The sequence below is a fragment of the Strongylocentrotus purpuratus genome, unplaced genomic scaffold (genome assembly GCF_000002235.5).
Source record: "Strongylocentrotus purpuratus isolate Spur 01 unplaced genomic scaffold, Spur_5.0 spur5_scaffold_9, whole genome shotgun sequence".
Classification (NCBI taxonomy): Eukaryota; Metazoa; Echinodermata; class Echinoidea; order Camarodonta; family Strongylocentrotidae; genus Strongylocentrotus; species Strongylocentrotus purpuratus.
Genome location: NW_022145615.1, coordinates 34,498,467 through 34,518,321, shown reverse-complemented (window position 1 = coordinate 34,518,321; position 19,855 = coordinate 34,498,467). Strand labels below are relative to the sequence as shown.

At 34.6% G+C, this 19,855-nt stretch overlaps 1 protein-coding gene across 5 annotated transcripts in view; it reads right to left on the bottom strand.

Moving 5' to 3' along the window:
* Nucleotides 1-4,840: 4,840 nt before the first annotated feature.
* LOC105445269 (major facilitator superfamily domain-containing protein 12-like) overlaps nucleotides 4,841-19,855 on the bottom strand; it is a 54,563-nt gene continuing 39,548 nt past the window's right edge. For 3 of the 5 annotated variants that reach the window (XM_030976538.1, XM_030976537.1, XM_030976539.1), the window contains 8 exons: nucleotides 16,192-16,389; nucleotides 13,259-13,351; nucleotides 11,950-12,042; nucleotides 11,181-11,348; nucleotides 9,756-9,850; nucleotides 8,754-8,777; nucleotides 7,083-7,210; nucleotides 4,841-6,283 (listed from right to left, as the gene is read on the bottom strand). In XM_030976538.1, coding sequence (XP_030832398.1) covers nucleotides 5,907-6,283; nucleotides 7,083-7,210; nucleotides 8,754-8,777; nucleotides 9,756-9,850; nucleotides 11,181-11,348; nucleotides 11,950-12,042; nucleotides 13,259-13,351; nucleotides 16,192-16,389 — 1,176 coding nt within the window. In that variant the 3' untranslated portion in view covers nucleotides 4,841-5,906. The remainder of the gene's footprint in view (nucleotides 6,284-7,082; nucleotides 7,211-8,753; nucleotides 8,778-9,755; nucleotides 9,851-11,180; nucleotides 11,349-11,949; nucleotides 12,043-13,258; nucleotides 13,352-16,191; nucleotides 16,390-19,855) is intronic. The other 2 variants (XM_030976540.1, XM_030976541.1) reach the window with 2 other exon arrangements.

Sequence of the window (19,855 nt, the reverse complement as noted above, 5' to 3'; positions counted from 1 at the left end):
AGGTTAGGAATCATTGCGAGACAAGAAACGCACAATTCTTCCCAAAAGTCTCCCCCCCCCCCCTCCTCAAATACTTCTTCTTTTCTAAGCGATGCCCACGCTCATATAACGCAAAATTGTATAGAAAAAAGTTAGTTGAAATGATTTGACCCTCCTGAGGCCAAAGTCTGGAGACGCCATTACACAGGCCATTAAGCTTATAGAACTTTGTGATAAATCAATAACATACTACACATAAAGTGACGATCTGATAATTACGATTAGGTTTACACTTTGAAAGAAGCTTTCGAGAAGCGATTAAAAAATGTATGAGTAGAAAATGAGAATCGATGTATTTGAGATTTTGGAATCAATTAAATGATAAGACGTTGACCCACTCCTGCTGAAGATCACAGGCATTTCACATACAAATGGGTTTATGGGACTACATAAAGATGTCAGAGGATACATTAATGTTGTAAGCTTGATCCCAACTTGAATATGAGGGTATTTAAAGAGCGATCCTTTTCAGGGACATTTCGTATATTCTTCCAAAGAAACATACAAAGAGTAAAAAAATTAAGAAATCTCTTTTCAAATTAAACTCAATCCTCTATCGATTTAAAATTTGGCAATCATCCAGAGAAAAAAAATATATACAATACTCCCTTCATCTTTTAGTAATAGAAAATTGTATTGCTCTTAATCAAATTGATTTTCTAAAGAATTGACAAGAGTAAAACTGACAAAAAATGCTTTCAGCCAGACATTTCGAAAGAATATGTCACCTCATATATTTCGTATCAAGAAATGTTTAAAGTAGCCGCCTGGAATAGTATCTCACATGAGTTAAAATTCAATAAATCTGCCAAATATAATTTCTACTCTTATTAATACCGTAAAAGGCGCTCTAAAACAGCACACTTCCCCAAATTCACAAGTTTAAAATCGATTAGCTTTTAACATAAAAAAGGGGTTTCCGAGGCAGAAAGGAAAGATATTTTACGTTTACAAGGAGAAAAGAAGAAAGGAAAAAAAAAAGAAGAGGAAGAAGGAGAAGGAGGAGCATGAAACGAAGAAGAACAGAAGAAGAGGGAGGAGCATAAAAAGACCGTTTCTCTCCAAAAAATACATCACTGACTGTTAAACCACATAAAAGAGTATGTAAAATAATTCTTGGATAAAACTATAGTTCATATGACAATGAATTAGCAAGACTAGAATTGCAATCTCTTTTGACTCGTAGAGAAAAGGTGACTAAAGATTTTGCTGATTCATTTGAAACAAAATGTGTCAATCGTGGTTACCTCCAAAGAAAACTAACAAATTGTATTTACAAAATGTCGAAAAATATCAAGAATGTACTAGCAGAACTAAGACTAGCAAGAGATTAAAAAAAGTGCCCTTTCCTAATTTCACAAATATACTCGATAGTTATCATGCGAAGCAAAGCTTGTAATAATCATCTATATCAATTTTTGTGATAATCTGACCCGTTCCCAATATTTATGTTGTTAATATCTAGTCACTGCTTTTTTTTCATGTGTAAACGTTTACCATAATATACTCTTTCTCCATCCTTATTTCTTTCTCTCCCTCTCTCTCTCTCTCTCTCTCTCTCACTCTTTCTTCTTTTTCCTTGACCTCTTACTTTGTTATCTTCAATATTTTTAATTGTATATGCATTAATAATACTTTTACGGCATCTATTAACATGTTATATGACATTCAATACCTATAATAAATATTTTACAAATGTAAAGTATTTTATGTTATGTGGTTTTTAATATAATGTTTTATTCACAATTGCAATTTGTATTTATAATGTATTTTGATTTTTGTGAAACCATTCAGTCTTTGTACTGCAAAACATGTTCAAAAATACCTTTATTGAATTGAAATGAAAAAAAGACAAAAGGATCACCATTTTATTACACTCTACATATAATATGATATCAAAGTACTGTAGGCAATCAATATGTCTAATATATAATTTTTATTTCCAAAAAAGGTCATACAGTAAAAAAAATTGAATTCTATCAAAAGGATGGAAAATAGAAAACATTTTAAATCTGGCCTTATATAATATTGGCTAGAAGTTGTGTACAGATACACTACAAGTTATATACAAATACAAATAGTTTACCAATAGAACATCTCAATTATCTATAATTAGTTATCACTACATAGAGAAATCACTGTTGTGAGTATTCTAAATTGCACATATCAGTGATATCATCATTTACATCCATTTGGATCAAATTATGTTCATTTCATGGATCATTATTAGTTGAAATTTAGTTTATGATTTCAGACCAGTGCCAATTGTTTGTGTATCAATGGGAACGTTAAACTCAACTTTGTGCGTGTACTTTAGTACAGTGTACATTCAAGGCAAACAAGCAGCAAAGTCCCCATTGAGAATAAAATCAAGACTATTCCACAAATAAGAAAGACTAAAATCCCATCCTTGACTTTGAATCAAAGCATTTCAGTATTGAAAAAACATTATTTTAGCATATTTTTCATCTAGAGAAACTCTGAAGTTCCCCCTAATTATCTACCATGTAGACCTGTCACTACAGATGTCCTCTCCAGCAGAAGATTTTGGCTTCAAAAAGTATTAAACTAAACTGTTTCATTATCTTAATTGCTTTCCACATATTTCAGTTTTTTTAACATGCCTCTTTTAAATATCTTTACTCTCATTTGAGACAGAAAGACTACTCAGGCTTGAAGAAAACTCATTTGTTTTCCAATCATCCACACTTTTCTTTAAAAAGCATGTCCTAAAATTCAATGGCATAATGATGATGACATTCAGAATACTTTCCATACAGAGACACAAGAGGGCAGCATTAATAATATTTCATACTTCCAAGTTTAGGTCACTACACATGGATATTATTAAACCATACCAGATATCTCTTTGCATGATCTGATGAATGAAATTAATTTCTCACGTTTTAAAGATTTTGTATCTGTTAGTTCTTTGATCTGGTTCGTGTTTTGCGTTCAGTGGGCATCTTTAGGAGCCACATTTCGCTAAGATACCTAATAGTTATACGCTGTTCTTGTTCAGTGCATATCATATGATGATTATGTCTCTATGCGCTTCTAAAAGAATCTGGATATTATTATTTTGGCATTATCTCTGGCAATCGTAGTGGCGCATTCAAGGAATAAAAATTCCACCAGGTACCTACTTACTACACCTCAAAAGAGTGTGGTAAATGTAGATTAATTTTTTGCCAAAGGACGTTATTGCTGCAACAGTAAAATTTGAGTCCTGTACCTTATGGTTCACAGTCTGGAGACTTAAACGCTAGACAACAAGACCTCTACATTAAGGATTACAATAAAGAATTACAAATTACATGTAAATAATTCATCTTACTATGGATACTGATAATGAAAAGATATTATATATCAACCTACATAACAACATACATAAAGAATTCACTAGGTAGTCAGCATACAATAATGTCCACTTTATAAATGAAATTATTGAACAATTAAAGGCTTATTCAGATATGGAGCAGTAACGGGCATCGGTTAAGGTCCTACATGTATTCCCTGAGCTCTCTGTTATGAGATCCAGACATATGAAGGCTATTAAACTAACCTCATCATTACAAACAAACCATGGTGGTTAACCGCCTCATATCTGAACGAGGCTTAAAGATAAAATTCTGGTCATGAGATTGCATCGTTAAAGAAATGTTGTGGAATTGATCAGAAAAGGTTGATCATCTAGCATATATGTATTGGTGTGTACTGCCAGGTTCTGGAATCATCAAAATGATAAGAAATTTGGTCCAGTCTTGGTACAGTTACAAGCACTGTACACAGAAAGATGTATATGTACATACATGCCAACATTTGAAAATCAGAAATCTGTACAAATTATGCTATTTTCAAAAAAAAGAGGAACAATCCTAACTCTCCTATTCAATACTACAGACAAATTTGTACAGGAAGAGGAACACCTGCATTAAAATGATAATTATCTTCTCCCAAAAAGAGGAATTTTCCTCTTTAATCTGAACAGTTGGCATGTATGTATGTAGATGTAGATGTAGAGGTGTCGTGGACGAGTGGATATGTCACCGGACGGTGGATCACAAGGTGCGCAGTTCAAGTCCCACCGCGGCACTAATGTCCTTTGGCAAGACATTGATCTACATTTGCCACTCTCCACCCAGGTGTTAAATGGGTACCCGGTAGGATGCGAAAGCTAATGTGCTTAGATTAGCAAGTGTGCTCTCGTAAAAATGACGCCTGGCTGGAATGCTCCCCAGGGAGTGGAGAATGTGCATACTTTGTGTGCGGGTAAGCCTTGAATCCGATGACCGGGGTAATAGTATATATGTATATCTGTAAGGCGCTTTGATAGGGCCCTCCTCAAAAAAAAGCGCCATATAAGAAATAGTTATTATTAATATTATTATATGGGACTAGAAGAACATGTGGCATAAAAATCTGTCCGATTTTTATGATGTTACATGCCATATTTAGAATATTAAGGCATTTGGAATGCCATGCTGTTCAGGGAACATTTTTTTATCTGATGTTCTTTCACACTTGCATGATACAATGATAACGCTTACAAATAATTATTCACCTCTTCCCAGAACTCAACCTTCTCTTAAAGGCCTATACAGTTAAAATATGGCACAAGTTATTGACAATCAAACAAAAACACTTTCTTACACTATATCCATTCATTAAGACAAGGTTTCTCATCATAAGTGTATCACATTAAGATGTGACCGAGGTATGAAGCAGCTAAAAGAGAAAAATGCAACAAAGTTGTCACCAAATCTGGTAATAATTGGGTTAAACTGACTGGCATAAAATCTCTGGAGAATGGAGACATTTATTCCATTCTTGGAAAGAAGCAAGTTTGTGCATATTGAATCGAAACTCACATTGTATAAAAAGTAGATCTCGTCATATAACATTTGCTAAGTAGCATTGCAGACTTGATGACTTTGTACTTACATACAAAATATTTCAAAGGAATGAATATGAATTGATATATTCTTAAGGCCGTTTTCTTTCATGATCCTAACATGGAATGTAAATGAATTCAACATCATATTTGTGAAAAGATCCTTTTGCATAAATAAAATCTCTGAATACATATCCATGAGTTGCTCTACAACAAAGAACAAAGAAAATTGAATATGACTTGTATCTAAATTATCAACTAAGCCAAAATGTACTTGATTGATGATGTAGCTATATAAATGGCACTGCATGTCAAATGTTGCAACCAACATAAACAATATAAATTATTATAATAATGATGATAATAATAATAAAAACAATAAAAGTCATATTGTTCATAACCTTTCTGATAGAATTGATTATAAGAATGATGAAAATAACTCAATTTTGTTTTATGTTATATATGTATTTTGTCTCATTATATGTATATTCATATTGTATTACTTATACCAACCTATGGAATTCGAATTTCCAGATACATGTTTGGACAATAAGTTATCTAATTACTTATACTTACTTATGATATTCATTTACATGTAAAATAAAATTCATACAATGATTTAAAGTACAAAAATAAGTAGTTTACCACATCATATGTGAATGAGTCTTCACAGATCTTTGATACTCTGATATTTAATAATCCATAATACATTTATTTATTCTAAAAGTACTACGCTGGTCATGTTAGTACCATCAAATCCATGTAGGTGCTAGCAGACCTTAAATAGAGGCAAGTATTCTGTATCAGATTAGAAGGAAGACTTGAGCATTAGTACACAAATATATGCAACAATTTTCTTAAATACTTCCACACTTTCTGAATAAAGTCTTAGATATACATATTCTCTACTTAATACAAATATATAATGTTTCTCGTTTTAATTTGAAAAGATTGAAATCCATTGCATTTTATTTCAAGTTCTGATTTCATGTTGACTATAATTTTCTCCCTCACTCAAGACAGGATCAGCGTTATTCTCTACTCCGTGTCCTTGATTTAAATCTTCCTGAGATTGTGCTTTAGCGCAATTGTTCAATTCCACTTTAGGTCTCCAATGGTGTTCCTCAAGGCTGTCTTCTTGGTCCACTTGTTTTCCACAGATTCTGGCGGCTTGTCTGTCCAAGCCAGCATGTACATCCCCACAGTCTGATTGAGGCAAGTAGCCATTATCCCCAGCTGGGTCCTCGTCGTGACTTCTTGCAGAGTCAGAGAAGAAATCAGAGGAGACAGGCCTTGATGGTTCAGGCTTCAAGCTCGGTCGGTCATCAGTTTTACAGGAGTTTGCAACTTCTTCAGCGTACAAAGAAGCATGCAAGTAAAAAGGAAATAGAATATTACAAATCCATACTTACTAGTTTATTTAACCAATTTCAGCTGTATATATATATATATATTGTCTGCTGAGAGCTAGGAGTTATCTCATATACTTTAACACAGAGTTAAAGGTATAGACCAGTTCTGGTCATGCGATTGCATTGTGAAAGAAACGTTGTGGAATCGATCAGAAAAGGTTGATCACCTAGCATATAAGTATTGGTGTGTACTACAAGGTTCTGGAATCATCAAAATGATAAGAAATTTGACCCAGTCTTGGAAAAGTTGCAAGCAGTGTTCACAGAAAGATGTATATTGGACTACGCGATATCTATCCAGGCCTGATAGGTATGATAATTTACCAAATATATCAATTAGTAGGCAGTTTCCCGGCAAAATCTGTATCACCACGTATTAGTAAAAACATATTCTTTCACATGATTGGTAATAAGAGCTTCCATTTCAGTTTTTGAGAGTTTCCAAAACTGATCTTTACCTTAAATGCCCTTCCAGCAGTCAAGAATATATACAGTATATTCTTATCTGTGTAGTTCAAGAACCCTAACCCTCCCGAATAAGGTTATCTTTGACATAAATCATAATTTAGAATATAATCTACAAAGAATGTCATAAACAACAGTTCTCTCCTTTTGAAATCATATATTTCATAATGTTTCTTGATAACAGAAGATCTCACGAGTCTCACTAATAGTTCCTGTATTAATTTAATTGGCGTAATCACTAAAAATATAGGATAACAGAGCATCTGACTTACTTTTTCTTCTCTTTCCTATCGTGACAGGGATGAGAGTGGCAAGAACAATAATGGCGCATATGGCTGACCCCCCGGTCACATAGGTCATGACCTCTTTGTAGTAAGCCTTACAGCCTGGGCAGCAGTGTCTGGAGAAGTAAAAGAATTATAGACATTTATAGAATAGATTGATTTTAATCTAGATTTAAAGAAAAGAAAAGGTTACAAGGTTCAACAAACAAATAACACCCCCAAAAATTTGATCCACGAACATCTTAATAAATGTGATTATATCTAATTTATTTGACATAATTTTTAAACCAATTGCACCAAAAAATGTTGATCATAATGCTTTAATAGCTCTTCTTGAGTTGCCCTTTGATGGTGAAGGCTTTCATTCTCCAAGATGGTAGTTCAGGAGTGTAAAATGCATGTTGCCTGGGCAATCAGGATTGCTCTTAGATGTTTACATAAACACTAGTCAGTTAATACATGTATATTTAGCATATAGTATATGAATTAATAGTATATGAATTAACAGGATATGACTACAGCATCTCCCATTATCTCAATGAACGAGCTTGACTCCTCAAATGAAAGTTTAAAGTATAAGGTTATGTTACTTATGCCATATACATGTTAGTCCCGATACCAGTGCATACTGCTGACTCCTCAACTGTTAATGTGTATGGGGGAGGAGGGGGGGGGTGTTGGGGGTAAAGAACTTACTATATCAAGTAGTCTCAAGTTATCAATATGCTATAACATGGGGTTTTTCCAGTGTGTGAACAATGGCATTTGCAAACCAGAATTTCAAATTTTACTTCCTGCTGGATACATGCTTTATGGGTTTCTCTCCCACAAGACCCAATACGTATTGGTATCATGCAAATACATGTAACAATTCAATTCAAATATGTATATGTACATCTCTTCAAAATAGTAAATGGTATTTTAAACATTGACTGACTACAGTATGCATATAAAAACTCAGATTTCTGCTACATTCCAACAGAGCAACATTACTTCTAAAGTTGAGTTCTGGTCATGCGATTGCATGGTGAAAGAAACGTTGTGGCCTCAATCAGAAAAGGTTTTTCATCTAGCATATAAGTATTGGTGTGTACTGCAAGGTTCTGGAGTCATCAAAATGATAAGGAATTTGGCCCAGTCTTGGTAAAGTTACAAGCACTGTACACAAAAAGATGAATATGGGATCACACGAACATGTGGCACAAAAATCTGTCCCGATTTTGTATGCTGTTACATGCCATATTTAATTTATTAAGGAATTTGAGGAGCCATGCTTTTTAGGGAACGTTTTTTATCCGATGTTCTTCCACACTTGCATAATACAATGATAATGCTCACAATTATTTTTAACCTCTTCCCAGAACTCAACCTTCTCTTTAAAGCCCTTTAAAAAAAAATTCAGATAGCGATTCATGCGAGCAAAAATAATATTACTACCACCACCACCACCACCACCTCCACTACTACTACTACTACGTCTACTACTACTACTACTACTAATAATAATAATAATAATAAAAACACTGATTAAACTCTCATATGCTGTTTCCAGAATAAATGAAGTTGACAATTCATTTTTGCAAATAGATACTGTTGTTTATACCTCTACCAAAAGAGTATAAATTTGTAATTGATATACATTTCATGCCTTCAATTTACCTCTCGACTGGATAGACAGTAGACCTAGGATTACCATTTGTTTTTTAAAGACAAGGAATGGGAGGGGAAAGGGGACAAAATAAATTAAATAAAATGTTAATCGTGTGAAGATGAAGAAAAGAGGAACGACAAAATGAAAGATCTGCAGTACAATTTCTTTTGGGTGATGATACATATTAAACAATGTCATTTGCTTAATTTGTGTGAAGAACAGAGTAGTATATGTGTATGTATATGTCAGAATGTACATGCAATGTGTCTTCATGCATATACAAAGTGAATGGGTCGAGTACAATTAGCCAGAAAGAATGACAAGGATGGTACTGACTATGCCGTGTCTTATATCCGCCATTTAAAATAGGTCATACAAATTCTACATTCTGACAAGCTATACCTCACACATGACACACAAAATCTTTTTTTCATCTTAAAGTTTAAAGGCAATTAGTTTACTTATTTTTTAAAAAATCAGAAGATTGAAGAATTCACCCACCAAAAATCAAATCCATCTTTTTTTCTTTATCTTAAGATGACATGTGCTTGTACATGTCTGTATAAATCATAAATATAAATTTTGCTGCAGTGTGTATACATGAACATAGATAATAAATGAAAGCTGACAGTGGTAGAACATGTAAGAAACAATGCAAGTAACAGTTAATAACCCTGGGCTATGATAATCTAAAAAAAATACATGTTTCCATTTTTAAAACAAAATTTAGTTGAATTCCTCTTGCTTCACAAATTTTAGCTCATCAGAATGAATGAAAAACTCAACCAAGTGCACAGTATACAATACAAGTATACAACCCAATAGAATTTAAAGCTGAAAGGGTGAAAGCTAGTATATTTTTAAAGACATGAATGCAATAGTAGTATCCACAGCAGGTTCACATCATGATTTTGCCAATTTGAGCTGCATTATGAACAATTTATGATTGTAAACAATAAAAGCATGGTGAAAAGAGTAATATTGGATGTAATATTGGAAGCTATACTTACACACACGGCTGCATGAGTTGTATGACTTCAACAGCAATCCCATTGGATATCTTGTCTGTGAAGCTCATTGCGCCATACACAAAGGCTCCACTTTCCTTTTAAAAGGAGGAAAAAACAAGAAATGTAGCACTTAGAGTGCACACAAGAATATGACGCAGCGGCGGCAGCGGCGTAACGCTGCTGAATCCAAAGTACCCCACCGGCATACTGCCGGGGGATACAATGAAAGTAATGCATAAAAAAAGGAGATGTCTTGAAAATTCAGAATGAGTTTTGCGGACTATTGGTTAAAAAAAGCATCAGTGATTTGAATATGAGGCTTAAGCTCTAAACTTTCAAAAGTCAATAAGTCAACAAGCTTTTTAAATCTGTGTTACAAAGCAAGCAATTCCCTCACAAAGTTATAATAAGCTTGACATTGCGTTGTAAAGTTTATAGAAACATTAATAATCAACTCAAGGCATGGGCCAGGGCTCCAAACTAAATTGTTTAGGCGCTGGGCGCATCAGAATTCTAGAGTCTATAAACTCTACATGCATGAGCCCCAAGTAAAATATTCAAAATATTTCGGGTCTGATTAGAACTAGAATTCCAACACCCATGTTGCTGTGACGCTGATTAGTGTCAATTATTCCACAGACATAGTTATTGGTACATGAGTCTGTCTGAAGTATCCTTACATAATGTGTAATGAATAATAATACACTTTAAGCATATCAACACAAGGAGGCGCTACAAACTTTCAGACTCAACCAAAGATTGCATTATACATGTATTATTACAAAATCAATGACTGAATAAAACATTAGGTTTCAGAAGTGCACTACTAGATTTTGAGACAGTATGATTCTAGACTGGTTGCCATTTAAAATGAGGAACTATGATGACCTCCACATATCAATGAAACAACTTCTCTTTTTAAAATCAATACAGCTTTTCCAGCATTAAAACACTAGATGTTCCTTTCTATAGCCAAAGTAGCAAAAAGAGTACAGATCTTGTTCTTTATCATATGAGATACTAAGAGAGCAAGTTCATATGTCAAGTTGTTGGTAAGCCAGCAGGACTTTTAGGGAAGAAAGTCCAATCTGAAGGACTTAGGAAATCCTAACATTACAGTGTATGTGGACATGAAATAAGATCTAAAAAGCTTTTAAAATATTTTTGGGCATTCTGTTCCATTTTTGTATCCCATCAATGCCACAAACTGTCACCATTCCTTGAAGAATAAGTTTCAATAAGTTGTCAAATTATTTGCTTCATTGGGCAGGAAATAACTACTACCAATCCACATCATTTACACAGACTTCACATTTTCAACAGTTTTGTTTCAAAAAGAAGAAAAAATACCAAACATGCATTAAATATTTACATTCTTGGGTGAATAAGTTGCCACAATATTTCGAAAAGAATACAAGATCTTACTGTGTTTCGACCAATCAGATCAGCAGTGAAAGCGAGAGACGTTACTAATACTGTGGACCCACCAGCCCCCAGCAAGATGGCTGCCCCGTACACCTGAAGACCGATGTTGGGTATAGCCATCCAAACACAGCTACCGATGTAAACCACTGCTCCTATCAAATACGTCATCTATGGAGAAGAAAAAAAGAATGAGATATTTAATTTGTCATTGAAACGAATTAGGTGGTCTTTCATTTAATCAATAACTGGAAGACTATAAATATCTTTCAAGGAGAGTAGAATCATATAATTTATATACAGGACAAATTGATAATGCAGTATACATTGATGATCATGCTGATGGACTGATGGTGATAGGTGATACTTAAGTTGCTCCAATAACGAAACCAGTAATTTGTTCAGAGCTTTGTTCAATGTTATTTGTGTGATCCCTATCAAATTCAATATTTAATTGTCTAAATGGTTGTTTAGCCAATAATTACACTTTTCCACTTAAAGGGGGTGCAGCATGGCGAATATTGGTTAACGCCATTTACAACTTTTTTTGGACAACTGCACGTAAATGAGTGGACTTGATAAACGGTCAGCGTGCGCTAGCGTTCGCGAAACAGACCAAAGTTCTCCTTACGCTTCAGTTTTGCGTATGTTGCAGGCACGTGAATACTGCGGTCACGCCGTCCGTATTATACCCGATTTTTCCCAGAGTTAGGCCACAGGAAAGACATGTAGTCTCGTCGTGCTACACCCCCTTTAATGATTGAACACTTACCTTTCTTCCAGCTTTCTTGTTGATTGGCTTGGCTACCAGAGTTGATAAGAACCCACTTATATAGACCACTAGTGGGACTAATGCTACACTGTTCTGTGGATATCAAGGAGAAAATAAAGTTCAATTCAATTCCTTGATTTTGAATGTAGACTTGTTATAAATATTTCAGATAAACACTCAAGAGAGACACAAGAGTGGTCATTATAGACAGCCTTTAAAGTAACTCAGTAGCAATCCTCGATTTAGCTCATGCTGTAATTGTAATTATAAATCTTTAGGTCAGTCAGGAATCCCATGACTTTTACAAGCTGATCGCCTGTCTGATTATCAAGAAATTTATGATTGGAAATCGAAATTTGTTTTTCGTTTTTCTAACGGTTTTTATAACACTACAGTCTATTGGGGAAAATGAGTATGGTAAAACTGGATACTCAAAGATTTTTACTTTTTTGAGGCACTTCATGATTTGTTAGTGCTTCAATATTACACCATATCACAGACACTCAGATTTAACATGGTTAAACGATGCCTTTAAAGGGATCTGGTAACTTTGTCTCAGATTCTGAAACAAAATTCTGGATTTAAGCACATGCTGCAATGATAATTATAAACATTTAGGTCAGTCAGGAACCCCATGACTTTTACAAGCCGATCGCCTGTCTGATTATCAAGATATTGATGATTGGAATTACAAATTTTGCGAAACGGTTCTCATAACACTAGTCTATCAGGAAAAACTGGTATGGTAAAACCGGTCACTCAAAGATTTTTACTTTTTTGAGGCACTTCATGATCATTTAACAATTTTAAATCTGAGATGCACGGCCCTACGTGTTATCAGCATCTGTGATATGGTGTAATATTGAAGCCCTACAAAAAAAAAGCACTTCAAAATGATCAAGAAGTGTCTCAAAAAAGTGAAAATCTTTGAGTGACAGGTTTTACCATACTCATTTTCCCCAATAGACAGTAGTGTTATAGTAAACCAATAGTATATAGTGTTATGAAAACCGTTAAGAAAACACAAAATTTGGTTTTGATTTTCCAATCATAAATATCTTGATAATTAGACAGGCGATCGGCTTGTAAAATTCATGGGGTTCCTGACTGACCTAAAGGTTTATAACTACCATTGCAGCATGAGCTAAATCCAGGATTTTGTTTCAGAATCTGAAGCAAAATTACTGGATCCCTTTAAAGCAGGTTTGAGTCGAATCCTGCTACCCATCACCTTCTGATATTTTGTTTACAACAGTACCCTAAAAGAGCACAAGATGTGTGAAAAATGTAGAAAGCATGAAAGATTTACCTTATTTAAGTTGAGTGTGTCTGTGACATACATAGGTATGTATATCTGAGCTATATTAACCATCAACCTAGTAAACATATACAGAGCCGTCACCTGAGAGGTAAGATGAAACAAATAAATGAAAACAGAATGAAGAACAAGATGAAGGCCTGATAAGTACAAGACAGAGAGATAAACACACACAAATGTGCAAAAGAAAGAACTAGATGGAATTCGACTGCGTGCAGTCGAAAATGATGCCTCCGTTATAGAGCAATTTTACAAACCAAAACAGAAAAAAAAAATTGAATTCACGTTCAATGGTAATCCATTGACAGGTTCTCAGAATATTGTGATTACAAGCAATTTCTCATATACATATATGACCCTTTGATCTTTGACCTCATGACCATAAAATCTACTCAGTTCATTGGCTCTGCAAGATGTTCTGAGTTAAATAGTAATCCATCTGTCAGTTCTAATGAGAATGCGTTCACAAGCTATTTTTGCATACATAATGGTCCCATGACCTTTGACCTTTGACCTTATGAACCAAGAATCTACTCAGTTCATTGGCTCTGCAAGTAACAAACATGACCTAATTTTGGCATGAATCCATCAATCGGTTCTTGAGATAACGCGATCACAAGCTGTTTTTGCATTCATAATGTGCGATGTGGCCTTTGACCTTTGACCTACGTGCTCCAAAATCTAATCAGATTGTCTTCCTATGGTGATACACACTATCATTAAGTTTGAAGTTTAAATCTCCAGTGGTTCTTGAGATATTATGATAACAATCTCAATGTATGGAATTTCATAAGTTGACCTCTGTGACCCTTGACCTTTGACCTACGTGCTCCAAAATCTAATCAGATCGTCTTCCTATGGTGATACATACTATCCTTAAGTTTGAAGTTTTTACATCTCCAGTGGTTCTTGAGATATCATGATAACAATCTCAATGTATGGAATTTCATAAGTTGACCTCTATGACCCTTGACCTTTGACCTACGTGCTCCAAAATGTAATCAGATTGTTTTCCTATAGTGATACACACTATCACTAAGTTTGAAGTTTAAATCTCCAGTGGTTCTTGAGATATCATGATAACAATCTCAATGTATGGAATTTCATAAGTTGACCTCTGTGACCCTTGACCTTTGACATACGTGCTCCAAAATCTAATCAGATCGTCTTCCTATGGTGATACATACTATCCTTAAGTTTGAAGTTTAAATCTCAAATGGTTCTTGAGATATCGCGCTAACAAACTCAATACAAGGAATTTCATAAGTTGACCTCTGTGACCTGTGACCTTTGACCTACGTACTCCAAAATCTAATCAGATCGTCTTCCTATGGTGATAAATACTATTCCCGAGTCTTAAGTTTAAATCTTAAATGGTTCTTGAGATATTGTGATAACGGTCAAACGGGACGGACGGACGGACGTACGGACGGACAACCCGAAAACATGATGCCTCCGGCACCACCTTCGGTGGCGGAGGCATAAAAATATTGCCTGAACAAAACTGAGAATTGAATTAAAAAAGGAGTTGCCTGAATTGTACAAAAAAAATGACTGAACTTTATTCTTAAAGGGAAAGTCCACCCCAAAAATAAGTTCATTTCGATAGAGGCAGAATAATAAGAAAATCAGGTGAGTGAAAGTTTGAGCAAATTCTGAATGAAAATAAGAAAGTTATGAATTATTGAAGTTGTGATCAATCAAATACAAATTGGCAACTCTGTGACTTATTATACGAGCTCTCCTTCATTTGCTTTGTGCATAATATTCCATAAAATCATGTTTTCTTCGTTATTGATGACGGAATATATATTTGTTCCGTGCAGGGGGAGTATAGAAACATATTTGCAATTATTATATTTAGGGTGCATGTATGGTTGAAATTTTTTCTTGAGGGAAAATGAAAATTTTAGATTTTTTTAGTACTGAGCAAATGGAAGTTGAGCTCGCATGATACGTCATAGAGTTGCCAATTTGTGTTTGATTGATCACAACTTAAAAAATCCTAACTTCCTTATTTTTAATCGGAATTTGCTCAGACTTTCACTGACCTGATTTTCTTATTATTCTGCCTCTATCGAAACAAACTTATTTTTGGGGTGGACTTTCCCTTTAAGAATAAGTTGGGATATTTCAATATCTTAACTGAGTTTTACTGACTAACTGAGTGTCTACTATTCTACTCTCTCTCTCTAACTCTATATTTATACCCTTCACAACTATTTACATGTATACCGTATATATCTCTCTAGTCATCTTGTCTGTTTGTCAATCAGACTCATGCATCCTCTCTCTCTTTTACTCTCACTCTCTCTGTCTCCTTCCTCCTTCTATTTATATCTTGCTTTCTCTTTCTATTGTCATTTTCCAGGGACTCACACTTTTTTCTCCACCCCCCCTCCCACTCTCTCTTTCTCTCTCTCTCTCTCTCTTTCTCTCTCTGTCTCTCTTTCACTACTAACCTGATAAAACTGAGATTCTTTTAAGCCATTCACTCCATTTCATCTTGAGTTGAGGTCCGTCTATAGCCTGTGTGCTCCCGTAAGAACGACCCTCTCATCCTTGTGATGTTTTCCCTTCTCTCTCTTTCTCTCTCTCTCTCCCCCCCCCCCCCCCCCCCCCCTTCCCAGTTCCACCACTAACCTGATTAAACTGAGATTCTTTAAGCCAGTCACTCCATTTCATCATGACTTGTGGTTGGTTTATAGCCTGGGTGCTCGTAAGAATGACCCCCTCATCCTTGTGATGTTTTCCCTTCTCTCTCTCTCTCTCTCTCTCTCTCTCTCCCCCTCACACACTCGCTCACTCACTCGCTCACTCACTCTCTCTCTCTCTCTCTCTCTCTCTCTTTCTCTCTCTCTCTCTCGGTCTCTCTCTCTCTCTCTCTCTCTCTCCCCCTCCCCCTTCCCAGTTCCACTACTAACCTGATAAAACTGAGATTCTTTAAGCCAGTCACTCCATTTCATCATGACTTGTGGTTGGTTTGTCGCCTGGGTGCTCCCGTAATGACCCCCCTCATCCTCCTCCTGAGAATACCTCCTCCCGCCCTTGGGTTCTTTGGTTCCAAGATGGAAGATGATGGAGAAGATGGTCCCCACGGAAACAACGATGATGACCAGGTACTGTTCATTATTAAAGAGAAGTTGGGAATGTATTAATAATTCTGTAGCATGAAAGCACCCTTTAATATTCATGAATTTCCATTATCATATGACAAAGTTACACAGTGATTAGATATTTTTTCAGGCGACAATTGCTTCAGGGTTTCATTCAACAACGATGTAGTTCAGGGATGCCATTGAGTTAGGTTTAGGATTAGGATTTCCCTAAGTAATTACTAACTTGTATGTATACAAATACGTGACCTTGAGACAAAGTTGAGTTCTATGGAGACCAGATGTGACAAGCTGGAGAGTGACCTCATGGGTGTTCAGAATGGGAAGAATCAACAGGATCAACAGTTCAAATCGCTTCAGAAGGAGCTTAACAGCCGTAATGAAGAAGCGCATAGCCTTAAACGAAACATCAATTCATTGGAGCAGTACTCGCGTCGAAACTGTGTACGCATTTTTGGAGTCAAGGAAAAACCGCAAGAAAATACAGATGAAATCGTTTATGATGTCGCACGGCAAATGGGAATCACCTTCGACCCGAGTGACATCGATCGCAGTCACCGTGTAGGAAAAGTTCCAGCTGACAAGGCTAGGAGCAGGGGTATCATCGTAAAGTTTCGCTCCTACAAATGCTGTCAACAGCTAATCGCAAATAGAAGGAAACTGAAAGGATCTCACATATCTGTGTTTGAAGACCTGACAGCGTCTAACTTCAAACTGTTGAGTGATGCCCAGGCCTGCCCTAAGGTTCTAGCAGCATGGTCATTAGGTGGACGTATTTATGTAAGTGCTGCAACTACAAATGGGACAATGAAGCATCTCATCACACGCAAAGAGGACTTACAGAAGCTGTAATTTTTTATTTCTATTTTAATGATCTTCTGTTCTTGATGAATTTTATATAGGCTCCTAGTGGCTTTTCTTCTTACAATACATCGAACATTTGCCGTTGTTTTTGTTTTGTTTTTTGCCGTTTATCTCCATTGAACTTTCTTCTTTTTTTTTTCTTTTTTTCTTCCCTTTTTCCCTTTTTTTTTTCTGTTTATATTTGTAGGTGTGTCTGTGTATGTGTGTAGTGAGCATGTCTGAGAAACAAAGTTATGTGCAATCTTTACAATCTATTGATTTACAAACTATTCATGAATATCTGTCTCCTGAGAATAATGAAAATGGATACAATTACGGGCCTTCCCAATCTTTTTATACCCCAGATGAATTTAATGATTACAGTAAAACAAAATTAAAGAACTATTCACGTGTCTTTTCTAGCTTGCATTGTAATTGCAGGAGTATGAATAAGAATTTTGAAAATTTAACTATATTTCTTAATACTTTGGAAGTGCAATTTTCGCTTTTAGGTATAACAGAAACGTGGCTGAAAGAGAGTGATTGTTTTTATAACATTGATCATTATTCATTTTTAGGTAATGGGAGAGAAGCTAAAAGAAGTTAAAAAGAAATTCAAAAATAAATCATGGTTTAATAAACCACTACGTAAGCTCTGTAATAAAAAATGTTACTTATACAGACGATATGTTAAAAAACCAACTCCAGAAAGACATGAAAAATACAAGAATTTCAGAAATAAGATAACTGAAGAAATTAAAGAAACAAAGAGAGCATATTTTAAAGGTAAATTTCAAAATGCTGCAGGTGATATGAAAAACACATGGAAAATAATCAATGGAGTACTGGGTAGGGGTGTAAAGAAGAAGGTGCTACCAAGTTCAATTCAGTGTAATGATGCAATGATAAATGAGACAGCAGCAATGTGTAATGCTTTTAACAAATACTTTGTAAATATAGGCCATACACTGTCTTCTTCTTTTGTAAATTCTGGGGACTGTATGCAACATGTAATAAAAAATAATTCATCTGCATTTTTTACTCCGTGTACACCAAAAGAAGTTATTAATATTGTTTCTAAACTTAAAAATGGCAAGAGTCCTGGTTTTGATGGAGTGGATATCACATTGGTTAAAAATGTTATTCATATTTTATGTTACCCTTTATGTGATATTATCAATTTATCTTTAAATACTGGTGTTGTCCCAGACAAACTTAAAATTGCAAAGGTTATTCCTATTTATAAAAATGGATCAAATGATAATTTATCAAATTATAGGCCCATATCTATTCTTCCTATTTTTTCAAAGATTTTAGAGAAATGTGTATATAGTCGTGTATATAAATTCTTGGAAAAGGGCGATATTATTACTCCCAAACAATTTGGTTTTCGAGCGGGACACTCTACTTCTTCTGCCATCACTGATTTTATTCATAAAGTTACAAATGCCTTTGATAATAAAGAAATAATGATTGGCCTGTTTTTAGATCTTAGCAAGGCTTTTGATTCTCTTGATCACTCAATATTATTAAAAAAATTGGAATGTTATGGTTTTAGAGGTATTGTACTGGAATGGTTCAAAAGTTATTTAAGTAATCGCAAACAATATGTTGTTCTAGAAAAATGTGAATCAAAGACAATGGCGATAAGATGTGGAGTGCCCCAGGGCTCAATTCTTGGGCCATTATTATTTCTTTTATATGTAAATGATATTTGCAATGTTTCAAAAGTGCTAGAACTGATATTATTTGCAGATGACACTAGTGTGTTTATGTCCCATCAAGATATTGTATCTCTTCAAAATATTTTTAATACAGAATTTGCTAAACTGGTTGATTGGTTATATATAAATAAACTTGTAATCAATATTAAAAAAACACACTTCATGATTTTTACCAAAAAACACATTGATGTTACCCAAATAAAGGTTAAAGTTAAGGAATCAGTTATTGAACACGTTACGCATTTAACTTTTTTAGGGGTCACAATAGACGATAAATTAAATTGGAAGGAACACACTGGTGTCGTCTGCAATAGATTGGCTAAACATGTTGGTATATTTTATAAATTGAAATTTTTACCTAAAGAAATATTGATAATTTTGTATAATACATTAATATTACCCCACTTAAATCATTGTATTCTTGTATGGGCATGCTCTAGTATGCAAAATACAAATAGGCTTTTAGTTTTACAAAAGAAAATTATAAGAATTATATCGCACAGCCAATACCTTGCTCATACTTTACCTCTTTTTTACAACCTAAAGTTTTTAAAAGTAAACAATATTTATGTTTATCAATGTGCAATTTTTATGTATCTATGCTTTAAAAAACTTTTACCAAATACTATTTTACAATATTTTCAACTTAATAAGAATATTCATGGCCACCAGACCAGGACTTTAAATAATTTTCATATTCCAGGAGTAAGGACACTAGTTTCCCAAAATACAATTTTTTTCAGGGGTCCAAAAATTTGGAATGACATACCCATAGATATTCGACTGAGTCCATCACTAAATAGTTTTAAAAGAAAATTTAAACTGTACTTGTTAAGACAATACTCAATAATGCAATAACCTATATTCTTAATGTTCATCAGACAGAAAAGTGTGTGTTTGTGTGT